A 23,756-nucleotide genomic window follows, 5' to 3' on the forward strand; every position below is an offset into this window, starting at 1 on the left:
TGTGTGCGTTTAATTTTTGGGATCAATTTGTAATTTAGTGGCAGAAATGTTTTTGTGCTCGCTTTGATTGATATGTTGTTATTCTTTATAATGACCAGCTAAATAGCCAAATGTATTCTCATTATGTAGTAAAATATTGCTGAGGTAGGATATCTGTAGTGCAAGTTAACCCTCCTCTCTCTCCTCCTTCTCTCTCCTCTTTCCTCTCTCTCCTCCCTCTACTCTCTCTCTCCTCTCTCTCTCATCTCTCTACTCTCTCTCCCCTCTACTCTCTCTCTCTTCCCTCTACTCTCTCTCTCCCTCTCCTCTCTCTCCTCCCTCTTCACCCAACTCTTCTCCATTCTCAGGACTCTGATGCCTTTGTTTGACCCTGACTCAGGTCTCCTCATAGTATCAGGGATGGTAAGACGTAGTTTGTTGTCTCCCTTAACAGAGAGGATGAAGGCAGCTAGCCTCATTTAATCTTTTACTATTATCTTCCTCAGTAAATACACTCCTGTCTGCTTCTTTCTCTCTTCCATAGGGAGACAGTGTCATTGACTGCTTCGAGGTGTCTGCCAGTGAACCATTCCTTTCCCAAGGTAAGGACAGATCATCAGTGGTTGTTCATTTTCCAAAATAAAACACATTTTCCAATACTGTCCTCCTACCTTTCCCACTCCCTCTCTCACACACCACGCCTGTCCTCTACTCCCTCCTGTCTTTCTCTCCAGTAAGCCACTGTCTGACGGACGCCCCAACGCGAGGTGTTGCCATGGTACCCAAGCTGGCGTTGGACGTCCTGTCCTGTGAGGTCATGCGGGTCCTGCAGCTGACAGACAGCTTCATCGTGCCAATCAACTACCACGTGCCCCGCAAGGTCCAATATCTCTCATGCTACTGTAACAGCAGATCGATCTGTCATTTTGATGCCATGGCAACAGTTCTTCCCCTGTACTTTTTTCTAAACTGATGGGGGGGACTTGGCAATAGTGTATTTTGTAGTCACTGAGGAAAATAAAGTTATGGAATGAGCAACCACTCAATAGGCAGCAAGCCTTTATGGCTTCCATTTTAGAGTATGTTTGTGTTTTTGTGTGTATCTAATTCAGTCAGGACAGGAGTTCCATGCAGACCTGTACCCAGACACCTTGGGCCGGACGGCAGCCATGTCAACTGAGGAGTGGTGGAAAGGTGGCGAGAAACAGGTACCACCATCACTACACAATATAACTAAAATCTGTATTCTAACTTGGATGTACCACCATCACTCAACACAATATAACTATCCTCTGTATTCTAACTTTGATGTACCACCATCACTCAACACAATATAACTATCCTCTGTATTCTAACTTGGATGTACCACCATCACTCAACACAATATAACTATCCTCTGTATTCTAACTTGGATGTACCACCATCACTCAACATAATATAACTATCCTCTGTATTCTAACTTGGATGTACCACCATCACTCAACACAATATAACTATCCTCTGTATTCTAACTTGGATGTACCACCATCACTCTACATAATATAACTATCTTCTGTATTCTAACTTTGATGTACCACCATCACTCAACACAATATAACTATCCTCTGTATTCTAACTTGGATGTACCACCATCACTCAACACAATATAACTATCCTCTGTATTCTAACTTGGATGTACCACCATCACTCAACACAATATAACTATCCTCTGTATTCTAACTTGGATGTACCACCATCACTCAACACAATATAACTATCCTCTGTATTCTAACTTGGATGTACCACCATCACTCAACACAATATAACTATCCTCTGTATTCTAACTTGGATGTACCACCATCACTCTACATAATATAACTATCTTCTGTATTCTAACTTGGATGTACCACCACCACTCTACACAATATAACTATCCTCTACGATATAACTACCCTCTGTATTCTAACTTGGATGTACCACCATCACTCTACACAATATAACTATCCTCTGTATTCTAGCTTGGATGTACCACCACCACTCTACACAATATAACTGTCCTCTGTATTGTAACTTCAAATCAAATGTTATTTGACACATGCGCCGAATACAACAGGTGTAGACATTACAGTGAAATGCTTACTTACAAGCTCTTAACCAACAATGCAAAGTAAAACAAATAAAAAAAGTGTTAAGCAAAAAAATTAAAGCAAATAACTAAAAGGCAGCAGTAAAATTAAATAACCGTAGGGAGGCTATATACAGGGGGGTACCGGTGCAGAGTCAATGTGCGGGGGCACCGGCTAGTCGGTAATTGAGGTAATATGTACATGTGGGTAGAGTTAAAGTGACTATGCATAAATAATAAAGAGTAGCAGCAGAGTAAAAAAGGGGGACGGGGTGGGGGTGGGGGGGCAGTGCAAATAGTCTGGGTAGCCATGATTAGCTGTTCAGGAGTCTTATGGCTTGGGGGTAGAAGCTGTTGAGAAGCCTTTTGGACCTAGACTTGGCGCTCCGGTACCGCTTGCCGTGCGGTAGCAGAGAGAACAGTCTATGACTAGGGTGGCTGGTGTCTTTGACAATTTTGAGGGCCTTCCTCTGACACCGCCTGGTATAGAGGTCCTGGATGGCAGGAAGCTTGTCCCCAGTGATGTACTGGGCCGTACGCACTACCCTCTGTAGTGCCTTGCGGTCGGAGGCCGAGCAGTTGCCATACCAGGCGGTGATGCAACCAGTCAGGATGCTCTCAATGGTGCAGCTGTATAACTTTTTGAGGATCTGAGGACCCATGCCAAATCTTTTCAGACTCCTGAGGGGAAATAGGCTTTGTCGTGCCCTCTTCACGACTATCTTGGTGTGTTTGGACCATGATAGTTTGTTGGTGATGTGGACACCAAGGAACTTGAAGCTCTCAACCTGTTCCACTACAGCCCCGTCGATGAGAATGGGGGCGTGCTCAGTCCTATTTTTTTTCCCTGTAGTCCACAATCATCTCCTTTGTCTTGATCACGTTTTTGAGAGGTTGTTATCCTGGCATCACATGGCCAGGTCTCGGACCTCCTCCCTATAGGCTGTCTCATCGTTGTCGGTGATCAGGCCTACCACTGTTGTGTCGTCTGCAAACTTAATGAAGGTGTTGGAGTCGTGTCTGGCCATGCAGTCATGGGTGAACAGGGAGTACAGGAGGGGACTGAGCACGCACCCCTGAGGGGCCCCCGTGTTGAGGATCAGCGTGGCAGATGTGTTGTTACCTACTCTTACCACCTGGGGGCGGCCCGTCAGGAAGTCCAGGATCCAGTTGCAGAGGGAGGTGTTTAGTCCCAGGATCCTTAGCTTAGTGATGAGCTTTGAGGGCACTATGGTGTTGAATGCTGAGCTGTAGTCAATGAATAGCATTCTCACGTAGGTGTTCCTCTTGTCCAGGTGGGAAAGGGCAGTGTGGAGTGCAATAGAGATTGCATCATCTGTGGATCTGTTGGGGCGGTATGCAAATTGGAGTGGGTCTAGGGTTTCTGTGATAATGGTGTTGATGTGAGCCATGACCAGCCTTTCAAAGCACTTGATGGCTACAGACGTGAGTGCTACGGGTCGGTAGTCATTTAGGCAGGTTATCTTAGTGTCCTTGGGCACAGGGACTATGGTGGTCTGCTTGAAACATGTTGGTATTACAGACTCAGTCAGGGACATGTTGAAAATGTCAGTGAAGACACTTGCCAGTTGGTCAGCACATGCTCGGAGTACATGTCCTGGTAATCCGTCTGGCCCTGCGGCCTTGTGAATGTTGACCTGCTTAAAAGTCTTACTCACATCGGCTACGGAGAGCGTGATCACATAGTCATCCGGAACAGCTGGTGCTCTCATGCATGCTTCAGTGTTGCTTGCCTCTTGGCGAGCATAGAAGTGATTTAGCTCGTCTGGTAGGCTTGTGTCACTGGGCAGCTCGCGGCTGTGCTTCCCTTTGTAGTCTGTAATAGTTTTCAAGCCCTGCCACAACCGACGAGCGTCATAGCCCGTGTAGTACGATTAATGTACCACCACCACTCTACACAATATAACTATCCTCTGTATTCTAACTTGGATACAATGTGCATACAGTACCAATAGAAGTGCTTGGTTTTTGACGCGGTTTGTACTTCAATCAATAGCCTGCTGTTCTCTTAAACATCCAATCATGTGTGTCTTCTCAGGTTGAGAAGGTCAGTGTCAACCCAGCCAATCGTCGGAAGCCTAACAACGCTAAGCCAGCCAATCAGACGCCTGCTAAGAAAGAGCTGCCCAGTGGGAGGAGCAAAGAGGTGAGAGTCCAGCATCATCCATTCTCCTCGTCCTCTATGGGTCGCTTTCATTTCTCTTTTGGTTCCCTCCGTTCCCTACATTCCCTCTGCTAGCAACTACGTTTTATTTCATTTTTAAGACAAATGGAATTTGGATTTTGTTTATTTTCTCACAAATTGTTGTTATATTACTGCATTGGGCTACACATACAGTATTGATTGAATATCTTGGATAAACCTGTGAGTATCTCAAATCTGTAGATAAAAGTAATCCATAAAAGCTGTGAGTAGCTTTGGATAAAGACGTCTGTTTAGTGACCATATTGTTATTATTCCTCCTCTCTAGAAAGTTTGTTTATATTAATCAGACCACATACAGTATATTTAATATTATAAACTGGGTGGTTCGAGCCCTGAATGCTGATTGGCTGAAAGCCGTGGTATATCAGACCATATACCACGGGGTATGACAAAACATGTATTTTTACTGCTCTAATTACAGTACCTTGGTAACCAGTTTATAATAGCAATAAGGCACCTCGGGGGTTTGTGGTATATTGCCAATATACCACCGCTAAGGGCTGTATCCAGGCACTCCACGTTGCGTCGTGCTTAAGAACAGCCCTTAGCAGTGGTATATTGGCCATATACCACACCGCCTCGTGCCTTATTGTGTAATTATATGATTATATATTGTATATGTATTACTGTATTGTTCTTCCTCTCCAGGAGGCTCCAGTGCGAGGCTGCTCTACCTCCAGCAGTCCCCTGAGCTCCCCCAGCAGCAGTGCTGCCCCGACCCGCTCCCCCTCCTCCACCTCTGGCCTCTCCTCAGGATTCCTCCCCAGCCCCAGCCAGAGTGCCAAAGCCATCAGCAGTATGTTGGGTAAGGCTGTTTTGGAAACTGTAGCAGTACTACATCTCTCTCACACACACACACACACACACACACACACAATCAAACACAGACACACAACACACACACACATATCCTTACCCATCAGCAACATGCTGGGTAAGGCAGTTTTGGGAAACTGTAGTGGTACTACATTACCCATAATGCTATGTGTTACATATCCGGTTATGTCATTAGGAAGTGTGTTATGTAAGATTTCTCTCTCTCATCTCCTCTCCTCTCATTACCTTATCTTGTCATTATCTTATTATAATGTCATGCTGACTATTGGTTTGAGCTGTATTTAGAACTGAACTGTGAGAGAGAGAGTTGGTGGTTTGCACTAGACTGGAGAGAACCTTGTTTTTTAATCTGAATCTGTTTGATGATCCAATCCTACACACTGCTAGCATATCAAGATCTGGGACCAGGCGCACTGCCAGTATCCCCTGTCTGATGTAGCCTGGTACCATTCTGAATGTGCTGTAACCAACTCGTTTGTTAACCATAGAAGAGTTTCCCACAGCACATATAGTATGGGACTAGGTTACTAATGATGTACCTGGGTTGTGTTCATTGGGCACTCCGTAACGAAACGTTTTGCAACGGAAAACTAAAACAAGCGTTTCTTATTGGACCAGGTACATCATTGTAAGTCCAGGCACTCCCTCCCTGTTTAATTTCTTCAGTTTGGTGCTTAATGAACAAGACCCAGGTTACAAATAATGTAGCTAAGGTCTAAAATCACCCTGCTCTCCTCCTCCCTCCCTCCCTCCCTCCCCCTCCCTCCCCCTCCCTCTCCTCCCTCCCTCCCCCTCCCTCTCCTCCTCCTCCCTCCTCCCTCCCCCTCCCTCTCCTCCTCCTCCCTCCCCCTCCCTCTCCTCCTCTTCCCCTCCCTCCTCCCTCCCTCCCCCTCCCTCTCCTCCTCCTCCTCCCTCCCTCCCTCCCTCCCCCTCCCTCTCCTCCTCCTCCCTCCCTCCCCCTCCCTCTCCTCTCCCTCCCTACCTCCCCCTCCCTCCCTCTCCTCTCCTCTCCTCTCCTCTCCTCTCCTCTCCTCTCCTCTCCTCCCTCCCTCCCTCCCTCCCTCCCTCCCTCTCCTCCTCCCTCACTTCCTCCCCCAGGTCCCAGCAGTAAGTTCCGTCACCTGCAGGGTGTGGTGCTCCACAGAGACACCCACTTCACCAACCTGAAGGGGCTCAACCTCACCACGCCCGGGGAGTGTGATGGCTTCTGTGCCAACCTCCATCGCGTGGCCGTGCCCCTCGCCACCGCCGGGGGTCAGATCGCCATATTTGAGGTACTTCCATACTAAGGAAATGGAAGATAATATTTCTTTATTCGAAATGTTGTAGTATTCTTTTAGTTATTTTTATTTGTCCTTATATTGATATTTTTTAAGTGAGCCCTGGCCAAGAAAAAATTAGGGTGTTTTATGGCTGTGTCATCTTATTAGTTGGAGGGGAGTAGACAGCGCTTCAACCAACATGAAATAAGCGGCCGCTACAGAATTACATATACTGTAGAATGTAATAATTAATAGTATAAATAGTAATTTAATAGGATCTCTGCAGGTGCCACCATATAGAACAAAGATGTGGCTTTATTGGTTCACACACTGAAGAAAGAGGGATGTATTTCATTGCCCCCCTGCTCCCCTCCTCAGTTGTCTCAGGCTGGGAAGCTAGCGGACACAGGCCTGCCCACCATCCAGAACTCTGTCAACGTGGCTGACTTCTCCTGGGACCCCTTCAACAGTCACAGGCTGGTGGTGGCGGGCGACGATGCTAAGATCCGTGTGTGGCAGGTGCCTGAGGGGGGTCTGACAGAGACCCTGACCGAGCCAGAGGCCATCCTGCAGGGTAAGACACACTCCGCAGGGAACTTGAGCCCAATTAAGTTCAGTTAAAGTTGAATTAAATTGGACTCAGAGCAGGGGCTTTTGGGGTCCAATGTGAAATATATGAACATTTAGATGGGTCCAATGTGAAATATATGAACATTTAGATGGGTCCAATGTGAAATATGTGAACATTTAGATGGGTCCAATATGAAATATGTGAACATTTAGATGGGTCCAATGTGAAATATGTGAACATTTAGATGTGTGAGTGAATGTAGTCACATATCAGTGCACTATCCTTCATTCAATGAGTGACAGAAACTAAATGTACAGGATACCGGTATGCAATTTGCTACAGTGTCTCATATTATCCTTATATAGCCTTATACTGTGTGATTTACTGAGTAGATCATAACATGATCAATAGAAATAAATAATATATTGATCGATTGATAGAATGTGAGTGAGTGACAGGGGTTTTGACCAATCACAGGCCACACTGAGAAGATCTACTCAGTCAAGTTCCACCCCCTGGCATCGGGCCTGCTGGCATCCTCCTCCTACGACCAGACTGTGCGCCTGTGGGTCCTGGAGTCTGGGGACGAGGTCAAAGTGCTCCGGGGACACCAGGATCAGGTGACGGGGGAGGAGGGAAAGGAGGCGGGACATAAGGAATGTGGCATTGGCAGAGGGCGGAACCACTGGTTTTGTTAGAGAATAGGGCGTGGTAGAATTGATCTGGGATAATAATAATGATAGATGGATGGATGGATATTGATTGATTGAGACTACCTACAGTATGTACAGTGAGGGAAAAAAGTATTTGATCCCCTGCTGATTTTGTACGTTTGCCCCCTGACAAAGAAATGATCCGTCTATAATTTTAATGGTAGGTTTATTTGAACAGTGAGAGACAGAATAACAACAAAAAAATCCAGAAAAACGCATGTCAAAAATGTTATAAATTGATTTGCATTTTAATGTGGGAAATAAGTATTTGACCCCCTCTCAATCAGAAAGATTTCTGGCTCCCAGGTGTCTTTTATACAGGTAAAGAGCTGAGATTAGGAGCACACTCTTAAAGGGAGTGCTTATAAACTCAGCTTGTTACCTGTATAAAAGACACCTGTCCACAGAAGCAATCAATCAGATTCCAAACTCTCCACCATGGCCAAGACCAAAAAGCTCTCCAAGGATGTCAGGGACAAGATTGTAGACCTACACAAGGCTGGAATGGGCTACAAGACCATCGCCAAGCAGCTTGGTGAGAAGGTGACAACAGTTGGTGCGATTATTCGCAAATGGAAGAAACACAAAAGAACTGTCAATCTCCCTCGGCCTGGGGCTCCATGCAAGATCTCACCTCTTGGAGTTGCAATGATCATGAAAACGGTGAGGAATCAGCCCAGAACTACATGGGAGGATCTTGTCAATGATCTCAAGGCAGCTGGGACCATAGTCACCAAGAAAACAATTGGTAACACACAACGCCGTGAAGGACTGAAATACTGCAGTGCCCGCAAGGTCCCCCTGCTCAAGAAAGCACATATACATGCCCGTCTGAAGTTTGCCAATGAACATCTGAATGATTCAGAGGAGAACTGGGTGAAAGTGTTGTGGTCAGATGAGACCAAAATGGAGCTCTTTGGCATCAACTCAACTCGCCGTGTTTGGAGGAGGAATGATGCCTATGACCCCAAGAACACCATCCCCACCATCAAACATGGAGGTGGAAACATTATGCTTTGGGGGTGTTTTTCTGCTAAGGGGACAGGACAACTTCACCGCATCAAAGGGACGATGGATGGGGCCATGTACCGTCAAATCTTGGGTGAGAACCTCCTTCCCTCAGCCAGGGCATTGAAAATGGGTCGTGGATGGGTATTCCAGCATGACAATGACCCAAAACACACGGCCAAGGCAACAAAGGAGTGGCTCAAGAAGAAGCACATTAAGGTCCTGGAGTGGCCTAGCCAGTCTCCAGACCTTAATCCCATAGAAAATATGTGGAGGGAGCTGAAGGTTCGAGTTGCCAAACGTCAGCCTCGAAACCTTAATGACTTGGAGAAGATCTTCAAAGAGGAGTGGGACAAAATCCCTCCTGAGATGTGTGCAAACCTGGTGGCCAACTACAAGAAACGTCTGACCTCTGTGATTGCCAACAAGGGTTTTGCCACCAAGTACTAAGTCGTGTTTTGCAGAGGGGTCAAATACTTATTTCCCTCATTAAAATGCAAATCAATTAATAACATTTTTGACATGCGTTTTTTCTAGATTTCTTTGTTGTTATTCTGTCTCTCACTGTTCAAATAAACCTACCATTAAAATTATAGACTGATCATTTCTTTGTCATTGGGCAAACGTACAAAATCAGCAGGGGATCAAATAATTTTTTCCCTCACTGTAGAAGGAATGTGCATGTGTCTCCTTCGCTTCATTTCAACTTTTTCCTTTCTCTGTTCCCTCTCTCCTTCCTGGTGTGTATGTAGATATTTGGGATGGCGTGGAGTCCAGATGGTAAACTCCTGGCCACGGTGTGTAAGGATGGGAAATTGCGCATCTACGACCCTCGCAAGTCTGCTGACCCAGTACAGGTGTGTGTACGGGAGACCTGAGGAGTTTTGAACCTTTTTGTGTGGAAACAGAGTATTTACAAATCGCTCTCTTTCTCTCCTTCTCCTTCTCTCTCTCTCTCTGCAGGAGGGTGCAGGTCCTGAGGGCCACAGGGGGGCTCGTGTGGTGTGGGTGTGTGACGGCAAATACCTGATGGTGTCGGGTTTCGACAGGTGAATATTTCTCTGTATTTCTGTTTGGTAGTTGAGCTTCAATTTGTGCATAACAATCAATTTACCTTAATTTCATTCATTCATTCAGTTCATTGTCTGTCTATGACCATTCAGACAGTCTGACATGTAGTTCACCCATAATCTTGGTTCACATTAAAAAAACTGTTCACCTTTGTTGGAGACCAATTACTTTATGGTCCTAGTGAAGAGGAATACAACCTTTCTGACCCTAGACCTCATTGATGATGTCACCACAGTTCACCTCACCTTTGACCCCTGATGTGTTTTCCCCTTCTGCAGTCGCAGTGAGAGAACCCTGTACCTGCACTCCGCTGAGTCCCTGTCCTCCGGGGCCATCGCCAGCGCCCCCACTGATGTCTCGCCCTCCACCCTCATTCCCTTCTACGACCCCGACACCAGCGTCGTCATCCTCACCGGAAAGGTAAACAACAGCAAACAAACTAATAAACAAACAGAGCATTTATTTTGAATGGATGAAAATAGGAGCCATATTGACTTGATGTTGTGTTGAAAGTCTGTTACAGACTCTTGTGCTTAATGATAATAATGTCTGCCTAGCCTGGTTCCAGATCTGTTTGTGCTGTCTTGCCAACTCCTATGGCATTTCAGTAGTAGACAACAAAAAACGATCTGGGACCTGGCAAATGTCGGCCATTGGTGGATTGGTAGATTCATACTGACTCCCCATACCCAGACTTTGACACGAGTAAACCTATACAGCCATTGTTTGTTGTTGTTGTTGTTTACCAGGGTGACACGCGAGTGTACATCTTTGAGATAGTACCAGAGGCTCCCTATTTCCTGGAATGTGCCAGCTTCAACTCCTCAGAGCCCCACAAGGTATAGTCTTTATGTTTACTGCATTTACATTCCTCCTTTTCACTCTTTCTTTTCTCATTTTCATATATCCCTCTCCTTTTTATTACATGTTTTGTAGTCAATGGATGAAAACATTTCCCTGAATTTGTGACTTGTATAAAATGTCTGTGAATTGATTGACTGACTGACTAATTGACGATCAGTCAATCAATTACGCTGGCTGCTGTAGACCTGTAGAATCTCTCTGCATGAACTTCCTGTTTCCTGTGTTTAGGGCTTGGCCTTCCTGCCGAAGACTGAGTGTGTGGTGCAAGAGGTGGAGGTGGCCAGGGGTCTGAGGCTCAGTAAGACCTCCATAGAGCCAGTGGCCTTCAGAGTCCCCCGCGTCAGAGTGAGTCATGGCTGAACACCTCCATCTAGTGTATATTTGGGGGAAATAGGAAAAACCTGCAGTTATTTGATGACTTTTCAGACCATGGCCTCAAAGGACTAGCAGTAAAAAGGGTTTAGTATGTGAACCCCTGTTTGTTCTTTGTCTATGGACTTTGAGTTTGAGTTGTGAGTTCTGAACTAACCCTGTCATGTCTCGTCTCCCTCCCTCCTTCTCTCCGTCCGTCCACAGAAAGAGTTCTTCCAGGACGATGTGTACCCAGACACAGCAGTGTGGTGGGAGTCCTCTCTGACAGCCTCAGCCTGGCTGGCTGGTTCTGATGGGAAGCATCGCTCCATCAGCCTCAAGCCCAAAGACATGACCCCAGGTAGGGGCTAACCTCAGCTCTGCTCTGCTCGGCCCGGGCACATATAGTACAAACAGTGGACTGAAGTCAACAGCATTACAGCATTACTGTTAGATCAGCATTTTGAATTTCAGATGAGAAGCAAAGCATGTACAGTTTATAAGGGCCAACCTATAGCAGAATTCCCTGAAATGCTCTCACTGCACCAAATGCCCTACATTTATACTCCTAGTTATTCATACACTGAAGAGGTGCCACACAGAGGATCTAAGATCTTTTATCTGTGTTGACTCCAAAGGAGCGTTATCTGGTGACTGTTTAATAATGTTAACACTCAGTGGTGACTAAAGATCTGGACTCCCAGTGTGTCCAGTCTGAGACATACCCCCTACATGCTAAGAAGTGCAAACGTTAGATATTACTGCACTGTCGGAGCTAGAAGCACAAGCATTTCACTACACCCGCAATAACATCTGCTAAACACATGTATGTGAACAATAAAATGTGATTTGATTTTGATTAGCATGTGTGAAGATCCATGTCCTTCCAGACCTGACTGATTGAGACCAATCAAGCCAGAGAAGACTTGCTCAGTGCCTCTGCATGTGGCCTGCTGTGGTCTAGCGGTTAGGTTAGGGCTGCTGTCTTTAGAACACACAGTATATATACAGTGGTCCACCGCCATTCTGATACAAACCTCTCCCAACTCTCTTGTCTCACTTTCACTGTTTCTGTCTGTCTGTCTGTCCGTCTGTCCTCTCAGTGAGTGAGGCACCCAAGGAGGTCCAAGTGAGAAAGTACCTGCCATCCTCTCACTACCTGGAGGAGAAGACTGACGAGCAGAAGAAAGATGAGGTCTGTCTGTCTGCCTGTCTGTCTGTGTGCACCTGTGTGTCTGTCTGTCTGTGTGCACCTGTTTGTGTGTGTCTGTGTGCGTATATGTATGTGTGTGTTGCTACTATCTGAGTGTAAAGCATCTTATCTTAGTGAGTATTTCTCTTTGAGTGCAGCTAGCTATATGGAAGCTTGGTGACTGTTTTGTTATTTGTCATGTTTTGTCACAGTAATAGTATGAATAGTTATTAGTAGGGATGGAAAAATCTATTTTGATATCCGTTTTAACCAATATCATGTATGAATGTTTCATTTTCTGTTCATTTCCACGGCTTTGTGAAGTCCAGACAACTGCTTGCGGATTTTCTATTGGGCCAGACGTGAATATTCTGGTAGCATATAGGCCTACCTACCTAACCAGTTTGAATCCAATGGGAAGCCAGTTGATGGCCCATCAGCAGGCAGTTAACTTTGCTAAATGAAGAGCCTGTGAGAGGGTTTTGTGCCTGCAAGACTCATGAATGCTCTTTTACCTAATAGTGTAGGTTAATAGCAATGATAAGCCGATATCACAATATGTCTTGCTCATATCGATATCAAACAATATCGAAATCATGTTAAATGATGGATATTGGTACCCACCAAATCAAAATCAAATAAAATTAAATGTATTGGTCACATACACATAGTTAGAAGATGTTATTGCGAGTGTAGCAAAATGCTTGTGCTTCTAGTTCCGACAGTGCAGCAATATCTAGCAAGTAATATCTAACAGTTACACAACAAATACCTAATACACACAAATCTAAGTAAAGGAATTGAATAAGAATATATAAATATATGGATGAGCAATGTCATTGTAACCTCCCGAGTGGCGCAGTGGTCTAAGGCACTGCATCTCTGTGCCACTAGAGATCCTGGTTCGAATCCAGGCTCTGTCGTAGCCGGCTGCGACCGGGAGACCCATGGGGTGGCGCACAATTGGCCCAGCGTCGTCCAGGGTAGGGGAGGGAATGGCCGGCAGGGATGTAGCTCAGTTGGTAGAGCATGGCGTTTGCAACGCCAGGGTTGTGGGTTCGATTCCCACTGGGGGCCAGTATGAAAAAAAATATATATATATATATTTCATGTATGCACTCACTAACTGTAAGTCGCTCTGGATAAGAGTGTCTGCTAAATGACTAAAATGTAAATAGATAGTATAGAATAGAGTATATACATATGAGATGGGTAATGGGTAGTATAGAATAGAGTATATACATATGAGATGGGTAATGGGTAGTATAGAATAGAGTATATACATATGAGATGGGTAATGGGTAGTATAGAAACAGTAGTGTGACTATAGTGTGTTAATCATGTGCCTGTGCTACAGCTGTTGAGTGCCATGATAGGCAAGCTAGGGAACATGGATGACAACCCTCTACCACAGGAGTCCTTCCAGGGAGTAGAAGACGATGAGTGGGTGAGTGACACACACACACACACACACACACACACACACACACACACACACACACACACAGACACAGATGTACACAGATGTACACACTCACATTTAACCATGCTCTTGTGTCTTTCAGGGTGACTAGTGTGTGTTGCCTTGCGGACCTGCTTGCGGTGCCAGCAGTAACCAAGGGGCCTGCTGGACTGAAACTTGCCATTCCTGCGTGCCACTGATGCATCCTATGTCAAAAAAACATCTCCCAAACACCTAACATTAAACCTTCCAGAAATCCCAGTTGGAGAATTGTGTGTGTGGATTTCCTGCTTATTTTCCTGGGACTTTTGGGGAATGTTACCAGACTTGTGCAACCCTACCGCCCATATCCCCATATCATCCTCTAATACTCTGAATAAGTAGACGTTGCCTTTAACCATTGGCTGATCTAGGATCAGATATGTTTTCCTCTCCATAATGGTTAAGTTAGGATTGGAGGTTTGGAATCTGATCCTAGATCTGTGGTTAAAGGCAACCTTACCTCAATTCGACCTTTGACTTGCAGCTGCCTTGTACTGTAAATAGCTAACATTCCTACTAGGCTAGATAGTTAAATGACTCCCAACACTTCCTTACAACCCAGCCCTTACCTCCACACTGGATGGACACCTGTGTGTCTGTCTGTATGTTACCACTCCTAACCTTACACCTGTGTCATTATAATAATAATAATAATGACTAGACCACTGCTTGCTTTTTTGGGACAATATGAACCGAACTCCATAATCTTTGAAACACAGTAACTATAGAAAAACTCAAACGCATGCTCTTGAATACAGTATCTATGGTCTTCCGGATTTACCACCACCTATGCATCACTATATATTGACAGACACAAACACACACACACACATAGACTCACACTCACTCACTCACTCTCCACCTCTGCACCTGGATATCCCATCTGCACCTCCAGCTCCTGTAGTCCGTGGATGTTAGATGGTCAGTGATATCCCCATACAGTCTCAACAAGCACACAGCAAAAAAACACAGACAGGGTACAACAGGGTAAATAGGCTTCAGGTTAAAGCATGACTTTGATTTCTATTGATAGAAATATAATATTATTTTGTTGTTTAGGTAGCTTCATTCTCTGGCCAGTGATAAAGAACTACTAGCAGTCCAGTACCACTCCAGGGTCGTGTTCATTAGTCACCAAACGGAAGAAAACAACCTCAAACAGGGAGGGATTACTTGGACTTGTCCAATAAGAAACGCTTATTTTCGTTTTCCGTTGCAAAGCGTTTCAAAACGTTTTCCATTGCGTGCCCTAATGAATGCGACCCAGGTGCATATCTTAGTTCCGCCAGCTGATCTTGGGAGATAGTGTATAGCATTGGGGCTGTGCTCTGTTTTGGGGGACTCTTAAATGTATGTGACGTTCTTACATGTGGGTGTCATGTATTGAAAAGCCAAAACACCTTCTGTGGGAGTTCTACAGGAGTGTGTCTGTGCATCTCTGAGGTTGTAATATGGTGGAGAGCAGTATGTATCTGTACGTTTCTTTCTAGATCGATAGACTATATAACTGGAATTCCTGTACCTCATATGTTAACACTTGGTCTTAAGACTGTTATTGAAGTATTCCTCGCTAAAGGAGCTCATTCTTTTATTATACTGTAGTAAACAATCATTCTGTTTATTTTTCTTGAAAACTTACAGTATTAATACTATATGATGCAATCACAGCAGCCATGATCAAGGCTAGTACAGCACAAGGCAATAATTGTAATAGGCTAATCCAAGTCTGATCGAACCAATCATGTTGTTTACAATGACAGAAAGACTGGAACCAACCAACCAACCTTGAATGGTAGTCAGACTCACTGAGTTTACACAGGCAGTCCAATTATGATTATTTTGCCACTAATTGGTCTTTAAACCAATCAGATCAGAGCTTTTTGCCAATACTTGGGCAAAATATCAGAATTGGGCTGCCTGTGTAAACGCAGCCATTGTGTAGTACTTGAAAAGTGAACACACATCCATGCATTGACTGTAGGGCCTAGATATTGTTGGTGTCAGTGACTGTGTGTGTCATGTGTTTTGTGCCTGCAATCTCTCAAATGTCTTACATTGTTCTTTGGGATATTAACAAAAATAAAAATCTGTTCTTTTTTTTAATACTTTGAATAATGCATTATTTCTCTGTCCATCTTATGAATAACGGTTTTGTGGGAATGTTCATGTTGCCTTGCAATAAACAACTTTTTCAACCTTGTACACATGCCATTCTTTGTCATTCAATTTGTTGCTTAAAACAAAAGTATGTTTAAAGGGGAAAACATATGCTAATCTCAAATAAAAAGGGCTAAATTAGTAAATCTACTTATGTCATGATGTTGCCAGAAGATTCCGACCCTACTGTTACGCTTGTTTACACTGAGCTCCACTGGGGTCTGACAGCATGGCACTAGAACTTGTGTTGAACAGGCTGTGTGTGGACTACGCTGTGGAAATGTCCAAATAAAAGTCATGTGTGGGGAATGGCTTAGTATATGTCAAACTCTCCCTAATCTATGGATGCTCGTCTGAAGTACAATAATTAATTGGTAATGCATGTCATTGTTGTCAAGGGTGCATTAACAAAGGCAATAAACAGCCACATACTAGAACGTTGTTGTTGTCTTTGAATAGTTGATTTATTGTTCGAGCTTCAAAAACATAACTGCTGGACACTGTCTTAGCAAATATGTTGAATCCCAATCAATATCGTCATTCATGTTTAAAGGGCATTTCTAGGGACAAAAACAGTACATACAATAGCAAATTAATTCACAATGACAAATTCATAACATTGCTATACAGTACAATATGAAGACCAGACTGAATCCTGTTTGGGAAGTAAGCAGGTCCCCTGTACCTGCACCCATGAGGGGAGTAGTTCAAGTCAAGGTGCCGGGGATGAGCTTTGCTGAGGGCCCTATCCTCAGCAAAGGCCCCCATATTCATTCAAAATTATTCAGTGGCATTAGAATTCCCACCCACTAGTTCCAGAGTGAATTCTAATGTAAGCTAATATAGCAATTATTAATCCTACTGCTTTCACAGAGACAAGAGAAAAACACTTTCACGTATAGGCTTAATTCATGAAAATCATGTACAGAGCAATAATAGATGTTCCACTGGTGGTAGGTACCATTTTAGAATATAACGTCAACACTTGTAATAGGGGTATCTGGAGAAATGAAAACTTGAATGAAAACAATCGGAAAGGAACAATAATGTGAATTACATTATGTTCACCTATTGCCAAACAGGACTGATGAATGACTGCATGGCGGATGGCAAGCCTGGTGGTATGTAGGTTGATGGCATAGTACGGTGGACTGCACCCACTGTGATTAGTGACACATTACTGCCTTCTGAGTACTCAAAAGCTTATTGTTTAACTCAGAAGCTAATGGTTTAAATCAAACATCTCCTTGGAGGATACCAGGTACTTTTTGAAACAAAGTAACATAGTAATAATCTCTTGCACATGAGAAAATAAAACATCTCCTTGGAGGATACGAGGTATGGCGTATTTAAATAGGAAATCTCAACTAAAATCACTTCTAATCACTTTAGGGCCCTCAGCAAAGCTCACCCCCGGCACCTTGACTTAACCTACTCCCCTCATGGGCGCAGGTACAGGAGACCTGCTTACTGCAAAAACAGGCAATGTTAGCAATGTTATGAATTTGTCACTGACATTTCCACAGTGCAACGACATAGCCCGCACGGGAGCCTGATTGGCTGACTATCCTTTGTTGTTCAAAACACTTTCTACCTAGCATGAGGACGAAAAGGGCAGCTTTCTGGAAAATCTTCCCGGTGTAACAATGGGACAATTCGTAGTACAACACATTTCTCATCCCTGGATTGAGGTCATGCTGTCCGACCCTAGTGCAGCTAGCTGTAAGGAAGCTAGTCAGATCTGCTGGCAAGACATGCACCAATTTGTAAGTCGCTCTGGGTAAGAGCGTCTGCTAAATGCCTTAAATGTAAATGTAAAGACATTATGAACGCTGCAGCCCGTCTGGTGTTCAACCTTCCCAAGTTCTCTCATGTCACCCCGCTCCTCCGCACACTCCACTGGCTTCCAGTTGAAGCTAACTTCTACTACAAAACCATGGTGCTTGCCTACGGAGCTGTGAGGGGAACGGCACCTCCTTACCTTCAGGCTCTGATCAGACCCTACACCCAAACGAGGGCACTACGTTCATCCACCTCTGGCCTGCTAGCCCCCCTACCTCTACGGAAGCACAGTTCCCGCTCAGCCCACTCAAAACTATTCGCTGCTCTGGCACCCCAATGGTGGAACAAGCTCCCCCACGACGCCAGGACAGCGGAGTCACTGACCACCTTCCGGAGACACTTGAAACCCTACCTCTTTAAGGAATACCTGGAATAGTATAAAAGTAATCCTTCTCCCCACCCCCCAATAAAAAAAAAGTGGTTGTCCCACTGGCTATCATAAGTTGAATGCACCAATTTGTAAGTCGCTCTGGATAAGAGCGTCTGCTAAATGACGTAAATGTAAAATGATGATGAAGGCTGCACAATGAAAATGGGTGCAGTTTAAACATCCATCCACTAGAGAGCAGTATTTTCATACAGTGAAAGCGCCGACTTGTGGAGCTTCATCAAGCTCGAATATCTTTCTTCCGAGTTTGGCCCTTGAACTTTGAACCAACTGCGACCTTGATGGTGGTACATGTGAAAACGCCGTGCTCCTCCAGCGTCTTATATTGTACTGTACTGTAAATAGTCGGAGAAAAGCAATGGTGAGATATTTTTGTCTTTTGAAACCATATGGATTGCTGTGTCATGTTTAGGGAAGCTGTGAAGGAGAAACGCTGCATGCTTCTCTTGCCATAGCCCGCACACCTTGCCAATCTTGGCTGTCTAATTTAGCTTATGTAACCGTAATGACTCCTTGATATGTCTTCTACCTTTAGCTAGGACGCTAGCTCATATTGTTGCTTTAATAAGCGAGTTTACTACACTGAACAAAAATATAAACTCAACATAAAGTGTTGGTCCCATGTTTCATGAGCTGAAATAAAACATCCCAGAAATGTTCCATACGCACTAAAATGTTGTTTCTCTAAAATGTTGTGCATACATTTGTTTACATCTCTGTTAGTGAGCCTTTTTCCTTCGCCAAGATAATCCATCCACCTGACCAGTGTGGTTTATCAAGAAGCTGATTAAACAGCATGATCATTACACAGTTGCAGCTTGTGCTGGGGACAGTAGAAGGCCACTCTAAAATGTGCAGTTTTGTCACACAACACAATACCACAGATGTCTCAAGCTTTGAGGGAGCGCGCAATTGGCATGCTGACTGCAGGAATGTCCACCAGAGTCGTTGCCAGAGAATTGAATGTTCATTTCGCTAACATAAGCTGCTTCCGATGTCGTTTTAGAGAATTTGGCAGTATGTCCAACCGGCCTCACAGTATGTCCAACCCCTCACGTATATGGCGTCGTGTGGGCGAGCGGTTTGCTGATGACAACGTTGTGAACAGAGTGCCCCGTGGTGGCGGTGGGGTTATGGTATGGGCATGCATAAGCTACGGACAACGAACACAAACGGACAACGAACACAATTGCATTTTATCGATGGCAATTTAAATGCACAGAGATATTGTGACGAGATCCTGAGGTACATTGTCGTGCCATTCATCTGCCGCCATCACCTCATGTTTTAGAATGACAATGCACGGCCCCATGTCGCAAGGATCTGTACACAATTCCTGGAAGCTGAAAATGTCCCAGTTCTTCCATGGCCTGCATACTCACCAGACATGTCACCACCCATTGAGCATGTTTGGGATGCTCTGGATCGACGTGTACGACAGCGTGTTCCAGTTCCCGCCAATATCCAGCAACTTTGCACAGTCATTGACTAGGAGTGGGACAACATGCGCTGCATGAGGAAAATGGTGGTCACACCAGATACTGACTGGTTTTCTGATCCACGCCCCTACTTTTTTTTAAATGTATCTGTGACCAACAGTCATGTGAAATCCATAGATTAGGGCCTAATGAATTTATTTCAATTGACTGAATTCCTTATATGAAATGTAACTCAGTAAAATCTTTGAAATGATTGCATGTTGCGTTTATATTTTTGTTCAGTGTAGTTAATGACGCGCTCATCCACACTGCGCCTACTGCACAGTCACTGAGCGTGCATCAAACCCACTCTACCTTTGCCCACTCTGCCTGATCTGAAATACTGTCGTAACAGTATGGCTCTGGCAGGTTCACAATGTTGACTGTCAACACAATGTTGTTTGAAACTAACCAGGTCTAATGTGAGCCAAGGGGGAGACGTGGGTTTTGTTAACATTGCTGTTGCCATTCATTCATTATGAGCTGTAATCTGTCGCAAGACTAGGCCTTCTTGAGCCAAACCAGACTGTTGCGTTCTGTTGACATAGTGTAGCTAACAATCTCTTGTCTCTGCGTAGGCCAGATATCTTGCACAGATCATTGTCATGGGGACGCAGGTGGTAGGACGGGCGTTTGCGCGTGCGTTACGGCAAGAATATGCAGGTATGTTCCTCACTCAACAATGCTTTTGTATGGTATTTCAATGTAAAATGGACTGTGAAAACATGTCTCATTTAGGGCAATTAAGTATCTTTCTCTCTCTGAGAGAGAAACGGACTCGTTAGCTGAGAAGGCGACCAACCCTGTCTCTTCTGTCTCTGTCTGCAGCAAGTCAAGCTGCAGCGGAGGCCAGGGGGCGTGCCGGCCAGCAGTCTGCAGCAGCCTCTAGTATCACTGGGATGACGTTACAGGAGGCCCAGCAGATCCTCAATATCTCCACGCTCACCCCTGAGGAGCTCCATAAGGTGTTTACACACACACACACGCATACACACACACTTAAAAGTACATTGAAGACGACACCCAGAGAACACAGTCCCTGCCCTAGCCCCTTCCCCTAGGAACTTCACGACACATAGATGATTGGATGGGTATAAACAATGTACCGGTACCTCCATCTTGTCCCCTAATAGGCTAGGAGGAGATGTTGCATATTGTTCATCCCGATCCAGTGATATTTACACAAGTGTCAATGGGGTAGGGCCCGGGCTAGGGGTTTTTCTGGACAGGGCCACACTCTCAAATGTCCTCCAGGAAGTTCCTTCATGTGGCCTACATGCAAGACAGACAAGTTGTGTCCTCCATTGAAACCCCTTTGGACTAAACTCAATTGGCACAATTTCTTGAATTTTTGAAGTGTTAATTTGATTGTAAATGTATTTTTTATTTTTATTTCACCTTTATTTAACCAGGTAAGCCAGTTGAGAACAAGTTCTCATTTACAACTGCGACCTGGCCAAGATAAAGCAAAGCAGTGCGATTAAAAACAACCACATATGGGGTAAAAAAACATAAAGTCAAAAAATACAACAGAAAATATATATACAGTGTGTGCAAATGTAGCAAGTTATGGAGGTAAGGCAATAAATAAGCTATAGTGCAAAATAATTACAATTAGTATTAACACTGGAATGCTAGATGTGCAAGAGATTATGTGCAAATAGAGATACTGGGGTGCAAAAGAGCAAAATAAATAACAATATAGGGATGAGGTAGTTGGGTGGGCTAATTTCAGATGGGCTGTGTACAGGTGCAGTGATCGGTAAGGTGCTCTGACAACTGATGCTTAAAGTTAGTGAGGGAGATAAGAGTCTCCAGCTTCAGAGATTTTTGCAATTCGTTCCAGTCATTGGCAGCAGAGAACTGGAAGGAATGGCGGCCAAAGGAGGTGTTGGCTTTGGGGATGACCAGTGAGATATACCTGCTGGAGCGCAGACTACGTGTGGGTGCTGCTATGGTGACCAATGAGCTAAGATAAGGCAGGGATTTGCCTAGCAGTGATTTATAGATAGCCTGGAGCCAGTGGGTTTGACGACGAACATGTAGTGAGGACCAGCCAACAAGAGCGTACAGGTCACAGTGGTGGGTAGTGTATGGGGCTTTGGAGACAAAACGGATGGCACTGTGATAGACTACATCCAATTTGCTGAGTAGAGTGTTGGAGGCTATTTTGTAAATGACATCGCCGAAGTCAAGGATCGGTAGGATAGTTAGTTTTACGAGGGCATGTTTGGCAGCATGAGTGAAGGAGGCTTTGTTGCGAAATAGGAAGCCGATTCTAGATTTAACTTTGGATTGGAGATTCTTAATGTGAGTCTGGAAGGAGAATTTACAGTCTAACCAGACACCTAGGTATTTGTAGTTGTCCACATACTCTAGGTCAGACCCGTCGAGAGTAGTGATTCTAGTCGGGTGGGCGGGTGCCAGCAGCGTTCGATTGAAGAGCATGCATTTAGTTTTACTAGTGTTTAAGAGCAGTTGGAGGCTACTGAAGGAGTGTTGTATGGCATTGAAGCTCGTTTGGAGGTTTGTTAACACAGTGTCCAATGAAGGGCCAGATGTATACAAAATGGTGTCGTCTGCGTAGAGGTGGATCTGAGAGTCACCAGCAGCAAGAGCGACATCATTAATATACACAGAGAAAAGAGTCGGCCCAAGAATTGAACCCTGTGGCACCCCCATGTATTTACTTATTACGCCATTGGTGGTGCCAACCTGTTCATGACTGACCCGCTTTACTTTGTCAACAGAACTATGAACACCTTTTTAAAGTCAACGACAAGGCAGTGGGCGGCTCCTTCTATCTACAGTCCAAGGTGAGGTTCATTGTTTCATTTCCAGTATCGCGCCATCTCTTTGCGAGCCAGTGCTTACTAGTGCCAGAGAGGCTTGAAACCAAGAGACTCAACAATCAATTGCTTCCTTCCTGTAACAACCGCTATGAAGACTCAGACCACCTCCTTGAGGTATTTACAGGAAGTAATGGCAAGTTGAGTCTCTTGAGTTTCATACCTCTTCGGTGCTATTAAGGCTTGCACAGAGCCTTGCACAGGGCTGTCCTGATAACTGAAATTAGGCTAATAATATTGGATAGTCACTACAGGTCTGAGAATGTGCCCTGTCATAATAATCATGATCATGCCTTATTGCTTATATTAGGATACCACATGCAAGATCCAGTGCGAGCCTAAATTCATATTTACAATGTCAATGCATCATTATGATAACAGGGTAGTAGATCAATATGATTTGCCATGTATTGAGGTGCACTGCTAAGGATTTTGCTCAAGTAATTGTGTGTCCTGTCTGTCTGTCTGCTTGTGTGTGTGTCCATGTCTGTCCCTGTGTGTATTTAAAGGTGGTGCGAGCAAAGGAGCGTCTAGATGAGGAGCTCTCTATTCAGACACAGGACAGTAAACCCAAGCCCCCACCAGAGCAGAAGCAACAGACTCCAGAAACATGAACCGTCCCCCTCCCTACCCCACCCACTGTAAATTATACCCTCAATAAAAGCCTTATCCTTTTCTCAACCCATGTCTCTGTGTGTATGACTCTGTACGAGATCAGGGTCGTGTTCATTAGGCACCAAACGGAAGAAACTGGATTGAATCGGAGAGGTCTATACCTGGAATTGGCCAATAAGAAACACTAATTTTCATTTTCCGCAATGTGCTCTAATGAACAGAACCTGTGAATTACCTGGATCAGACCTGGGTCATATACATTAGTATTTGAAAATGCTAAATGACTGAAAATGTTAAAAAAATATATATATATATTTGAAAATGCAACAAATGCTCATTCATGATGTCACATCTACATCACAATGATGCCACCGTGTGGTTGGTCACAGTAGTGTAAGTCTCCATAATGGAAGAATTGAGCAGATCTTGTTCCTTAGAGTCGAGAGCCATCCTGTGTAACCAAAAAACGGTTAACTCCAAATATAATGCAAAATAAACTTCTGTAACACAATAATTATAATAAATTGTTCTATTAGCTACTGTTGCTACATGGGTTGAGGGAGGAAAGTAGGGGTAGCCATTAGCCACTTTAGAGTTGAGATACACCCCAAAAATACCCAGCCATTGATTCATTCAGGAAGCTTGTTAACCAAATTAGGTTAACATTTAGCCGCCCATTATTAGGAGGTTGGCTGGTATGTGTTTTTGTGATGGCTCCAATCACATTCCAGTAGAGAAGGAGTC

The 23,756-nt window shown here is 44.4% G+C and overlaps 2 protein-coding genes across 2 annotated transcripts; both read left to right on the forward strand.

Annotated features, from left to right (window-relative positions):
- Positions 1-352: 352 nt before the first annotated feature.
- LOC311125522 (coronin-7-like) lies at positions 353-13,902 on the forward strand. The gene is made up of 18 exons (XM_084199559.1): positions 353-402; positions 524-581; positions 714-859; positions 1,092-1,187; positions 4,143-4,250; positions 4,959-5,115; positions 6,246-6,421; positions 6,788-6,983; positions 7,458-7,600; positions 9,454-9,558; positions 9,665-9,750; positions 10,051-10,192; positions 10,522-10,611; positions 10,865-10,981; positions 11,213-11,348; positions 12,091-12,182; positions 13,537-13,626; positions 13,745-13,902. The coding sequence occupies exons 1-18, from the start codon at positions 355-357 to the stop codon at positions 13,751-13,753; spliced, it is 1,995 nt and encodes a 664-aa protein (XP_084055685.1). The 5' UTR covers positions 353-354; the 3' UTR covers positions 13,754-13,902.
- Positions 13,903-18,339: 4,437 nt separating this feature from the next.
- Positions 18,340-23,078, forward strand: pam16 (presequence translocase associated motor 16). The gene is made up of 5 exons (XM_084199560.1): positions 18,340-18,431; positions 20,127-20,211; positions 20,377-20,513; positions 22,299-22,364; positions 22,907-23,078. The coding sequence occupies exons 1-5, from the start codon at positions 18,429-18,431 to the stop codon at positions 23,009-23,011; spliced, it is 396 nt and encodes a 131-aa protein (XP_084055686.1). The 5' UTR covers positions 18,340-18,428; the 3' UTR covers positions 23,012-23,078.
- Positions 23,079-23,756: the final 678 nt, after the last annotated feature.

The sequence above is a fragment of the Coregonus lavaretus genome, assembly GCF_964263955.1.
Source record: "Coregonus lavaretus genome assembly, contig: HAP1_SCAFFOLD_2248, whole genome shotgun sequence".
Lineage (NCBI taxonomy): Eukaryota > Metazoa > Chordata > Actinopteri > Salmoniformes > Salmonidae > Coregonus > Coregonus lavaretus.